The following is a 5,645-nucleotide window of genomic DNA, read 5'->3' as shown; positions in this document are numbered from 1 at the left end:
AAACTTTTTTTTTTATTAATACCTTCCTTGGTTCCTTTTAAACAAACAAACAAAAAACCCTCTTTTTGATTACTAAGGATACTCTGCTACACGTTTTTAAGTCTTGTCTTCAGCATAAGACATGCTGCTTAACAAGTTGTACAATGAGTGAATAAATGAAATCCTTTATGAAAGAAACAATAAAAATCCTCCTGGGCCTTGTTCTGGTATTAAAGCTTGAACTATCCCTAAAAGTGGAAGAAAATTATAATGAAGTTAAATAGTAAGCTGATTAATTATGCAAGCTATCCCTGTTTATTTTAACTTAACCCTTGGGAATACTTCACAAAAATACAAACACAGGATCAGATGAAACTATACAAACTAAATTATCCAGCAGAAAAAACAAGTACAAGTTCAAAGATGTGTAAGTTGTTAAGTGGCTGAGGAGGTTGTCTGCATAATTAAAGGAGTAACAAAAAGTCATCTTAGGACAGACACAAGTATTCTAGCAGTTTGTTTAAACATAAAAGACATCAGTAACCTATAAAATGGTCAAATGGGTAACATGCATTGATTGGTACAATGACCAATAATATTTATTGAATTTAAACTATTTACTTTTGTAAACATTTTAACAAAACCATGAGATCTAAATACAGTCTTTGACAATTCCAACAAAATAAGTGGTATGTTTAAAAAATAAAGCTGATGAGCATAGATTCATCCATTCTATATATTGTCTTTTACAGTTCCAGGAAGAATAGCACAGTATTTTTAGAAAGTATACAGCAAGATTGTTCCTATTACAATGTCAAACTCTGGAAACTGTAAATACAAATAAATTCAGTGAACAGTCAAATGGTCATAATCGTAAGAGGACAAAATTACAGTAAGAACAGTCTGCAATCCAGTTAAATTCTGTTGTCAATAGGATGTGTTTTTCTTGTCAGTTGATTTCATAGTTCGTTTTCCAAGAGACAGTAAAACTTTGGCAATTGGATATACTGAAAATATATTTTCAAAGTTTCAAGACATAGCTTTTTTTTTCTTTTGTGAAAGTTGATCTGTACACCAAGGCTCAGAGTTTGGTAAAGATTCCATGTGGAAAAAGTGCAAATATTCTGCACAGATAGCTTACAAAGGTGCTGGCAGTTACTTGCCAGCAGAATCTTGGTTTTTTGTTTGCATAGCTCACACATCACTGGAATGTGGAAAGGTGTGCTACTTTCTCTCTTTTCTTTTTCTTTTCTTTCTTTCTTTTTTTTTTTTTTTTTGGCAAGAGCAAAGGAGACATAGTGATGTGAATTACCATGTTGGACGTGCTGAATCCATGCAGAACACCAGGCTGCTACCTGACATCATTGGTTTTTGTATACTGGTTTTGTTTTTGTTGAAGCAGTTCAGTTATAGCCAAAAGCTTTTTCAGTACATGCTAGACACAAGGAGAAACAGTGGAGGGAGAAATCACTAAGCAAAGAATCTAAAATTTCAAGATAGAAATTTGGATTTAATAAAAACTACAGTAAAGCAATGGGATTCTTAAGGTACTAGTATTTCTACTCATTACATGAAACTGAGTTCTCATTATTTCAACTGAGTATTTAAGATCTTACAACACTAAATTTATCATTATAAACCTTGGTAATAAACTACTGTAATGTTTTCCAATTGGAGCTCTATTATTTAAGCTGTTTTTTAAACTTAAGAAAAAAAAAGTGAGGATGCTCAGGCTAATGAGAATCCATATTGCTGTTTTAATTTCTTTTGTGAAATATCTGCCAGACAGGAAAGCAGTGCAGTGTTAGCATTTACTGCCTCTGAACCATGAAGAAATTAATCAGATTTAGGATGTGTGTGTCTTGATTTATACTTCCCCTATGCCTTTCTCCCCATTTAACTTCAACACTAGGTCAATTAAAAACCTTTCTAGTTCTAGTCCTTTTGAACAGACCCCCATATCTGTTGGTATGGACATCAGAAATCTAATATGGACTAGTGTTTTTTTAAGGTGTGAGCTATGATACACACTGACTTGAATCACTATGAGGTATCTCATCTGTAGACATTTTTCAAATTTCCCATATACTTCTTGGTTTCACAAGTAACTTCGCTCATGTACTTGATGTGAGAGTGACTGAAAGAGTAACACGCCTCCCTCCTGACAATAACTCATATACCATTTATACATTTTGTAAAGACCTACCTGCTGTGCACCGCGCTCATTACTGAGTGTTCTCAGTTCATCTGAATGAGCTACACAGATCTCATGCAGGGCTGCTAAGTCACGAGACAAGTCAGTTCTAGAATGTTCTGTAGTGTCCGGAAGTTCAGGTACATTCTTTAAGGGAATCATAAAACTGCATTTAGAAATGAAAATCCTTGTAGTTTCTTCTAAAATTATCCTAACTAGGTATAAAACTTTAATTTGTCTAAGAATTTGTTATTCAAATAATTCTGCTAAACATAGGTTTTAGAACCAGGTTCCACACTCTTCCATAGAATGACAGTATCATGAGTTGATTTTTTTTTTCTTTTTAAATTTAGAGCATATGTCAAATTAATAGTATTACTGTCAGTTGTTAGAGTACTACAACCTAAATGCCTAGACCGAATACCACTAGGACACTATCTAAATTGACCAGCATCTAAAGAGAACTACATTATGAAAATATAATAAAGATTTACTTTGTAGTTTCTGTAGACTGCTCAAGATAAAAATGTGGGATCACTGGACATTATAGTGTTTAAGGTTCATGGAGTAACTTAACCATCATAATAAATTATATTAAATGTCTATATTCAAACCTTAAAGTTAACTTGTTGAATCTTAGATGTATTCCACTTTTTAGTGGTAGTGATTGTTACACATTCCTAAAAGTTGAAGGGCATTTTAGTTTTTTGGAGTAAAGAAATAACTCTGATACATTCATTTTAACTGGATCATTTATTTGCTAAGTGACTTGATGAATAAAAGATTACGAGATAAAAAACATTACAATCTTGCTTGCCTTCACAGAGCTTGAAGGTTGGTAGAAAGGGCAAAATCCAAGAAAAACTGACCAACTGTATTTTTTATTAGAAATAGAAACTTCACAGGAGTTTACTTAGGATTTTTGGGCTTACTTGTAACCCCATTTCTTTCTTTTTTTGGCGGGGGGGGCTCAAGTGTTTTAGTGGTGATTGATAGGTACTTTGAACTGAAATACATTAAATGTATTCTAGAACATAGACAACTCAGCCTCGAACACCTGGCTCAGCTCACACATACATGTTATTTTAGGCTTTTTTCTTCTGGGTACACACACTACATTATGACTATATTTACTTTAAAATTCATTCAGTCCTTAAAATATATATTTGAAATGATATAGAAAATTTAACTTTCCTATTTAGGGTCTCAGAAATTATAAATATATTTAATTTTGTGTCACAATTTTATTTATAAAAGCTCAAATGAAGCATTACAATTCTTCATCTGGTTCTAACTTTAGGTTCCAATCTAACTGGCTTCAAATCTTATTTTAGCTACAACTTAAAAGACTAAATACAACAATATCTAAAGGATAATGAATGAAGACAGTCATATTTAAAATATTACTAGTTGAAAGCCACAATTGTGTATGCTTGACATAAGCCATTTATGCAAGAATAAAGGAAAAGAACATTTTGCATAGAAAAGATTTTATTTTTAAGTTCTGTTTTTAAAATCTAAAGGTTGTTGCTTATATGGCTGAATGTGAAAATTATGTACATACCCCAAGTTCATCTAAAAACATGATCATGCGATGTTTATTGCTTTTGATGAATGGATTGACACCTTCCATATAAGGTTCCTAAAAAATTAAAAATATACGCCTCATATGCCTTACAAAAACTTCTACAATAAAAACTATACATGTAGCAAGAACTACTATACGAAATTTTCCTAATATAAACAGCTATATGGTGGAGATATTTAAATAAAAAGAAGTTACAAATTAAAAATCATTTGACATATAGCTTGGCAGACACAAATTTTTAATATGTACATTTAGAATTTATTACTGATAAATTATGAAGAATCCAACATATTGTAGGGAGTTAAAATACAGCAAAACCAAAAATTCCCTATGATTGCAGTAGGATAAAATATGCCTTGGGTTTCAGGTAAATCCAAAAGATAACCCATAAATGTTAACTAAAATCCTAACCCACTATAATTTGTTATAATTTATGGTTAGCACAGTATCAACAATAAACCTCAAATGTGATAGATTCAATCGTAATTCCAAAGATGCAGACATGAAATTTCTAAGAAAAATAATGAAACATAAAGAGGATTATCTATGGGGTCGGACAGATGGCTTTAAGAGCATTAAGAGCACTTCCTGCTCTTGCAAAGGACCAGGGGTTTGGTTTCCAGCACCCATATTATGGCTCATAACTGTCTGTTCCAGGGAATCTGGTGCCCTCATCTGGCATAGATGGCAACAGGCACACACCAGTGTACTTATGCATGCAGGCAAAACAGTCATAATAGGAAGTAAGTCTTTTTCGGAGGGGAAAAGGAAAAAAAAGAAAAATTACTGAATTTGGCAAGAAATAATAATAGGCAATTGCCTATTTAGGCAAAAGCCTAAAATGTGTATTTAATTATTAATCACACCCCAAAGTTTAGGATGAGTATGAAAGGAACTATAGAGAGAATACATTACATATCTGACAGAGGACAGCATACTAACTAACTAGTGGTCAGTAAAAGAGCAATACATATTTGTGAGTTTGGTACAAACTAAGTTACAAAAGTACACTATGTTTTGAAGATTATGTTGATTGTGAAATAAAATAACCATTTAAAATGTGATCAATGATTTTAAGTATCAAAATATTTTTACCTTGGCTCCAAATTCCACAAGATTTGCTAAATTTTGCACAGACTTAGCCACTAATGTCAGTGTTCTTGCAGCAATAGGAGATGGGGAATCTACAAGAGAATTGGGTACAACCAATGACTCAGATAAACCATTATAAATTTAGCACTTTTAGTTTTTCTGTACTGTTAAACACTAACAATCCTTTACTTAGGATATATTCAGAATAATCCTCAAAAATGTATGACCTAATTCCAAAGAACTTGAGTTAAAAAGGGAAAAAATTGCTTCTTGTTTTGTGAACAACATACAAACTTGAGTAATTCCCAACTAACTGATAATATTTCAGAATACCTCAAAAAGCTGCTTTATTGCTAAGAAGATTGTCAATCTACAAACCTTTCAGGACAATTCACAAAGTAATTTCAACTCACTAAGGGGAACATTTTGCAATCTTAGCAATTCCCTGCTCCACATTATTTGCAGGCCAGTCACTGCAAATAGTTCACTTGAAAGATCAGTTTTTAAACTCATGAAAAACTTCCCTGTAGAACATAGAAAATGGAATGTAAATGAAAAGTATTTGTAGCTACCAAATAGAAACTGAAAATTAAGCCCCCCCCCCCCACACACACACACACACTTTTTTCTCTAGTGTTCTGTGTCTCAAATTCACTCTAAGGACAACCTTGAATTTCTAACCTCCTCCTGCCTTTTCTCCTTCCTGAGTTTTATTGGGTACTAGGGATTGAACCCAGGGCCTCATGTATGCTCTGCCAGCATTCTACCAACTGAGTTACATCCCCACTCTAA

At 32.8% G+C, this 5,645-nt stretch overlaps 1 protein-coding gene across 1 annotated transcript in view; it reads right to left on the bottom strand.

The window, feature by feature from the left end:
* Positions 1 to 271: 271 nt before the first annotated feature.
* The window catches only part of Rasa1 (RAS p21 protein activator 1), an 83,736-nt gene continuing 78,362 nt past the window's right edge, over positions 272 to 5,645 (bottom strand). The window contains exons 22-25 of the mRNA XM_059276493.1: positions 4,857 to 4,945; positions 3,738 to 3,815; positions 2,186 to 2,320; positions 272 to 1,414 (exon numbers count right to left, since the gene is read on the bottom strand). Of these exons, the coding sequence (XP_059132476.1) occupies positions 1,331 to 1,414; positions 2,186 to 2,320; positions 3,738 to 3,815; positions 4,857 to 4,945 (386 nt within the window). The 3' untranslated portion in view covers positions 272 to 1,330. The remainder of the gene's footprint in view (positions 1,415 to 2,185; positions 2,321 to 3,737; positions 3,816 to 4,856; positions 4,946 to 5,645) is intronic.

This window comes from Peromyscus eremicus, chromosome 11, assembly GCF_949786415.1.
Source record: "Peromyscus eremicus chromosome 11, PerEre_H2_v1, whole genome shotgun sequence".
In the NCBI taxonomy this organism is placed as follows: Eukaryota; Metazoa; Chordata; class Mammalia; order Rodentia; family Cricetidae; genus Peromyscus; species Peromyscus eremicus.
This window is presented reverse-complemented; position numbering and strand designations above follow the sequence as displayed.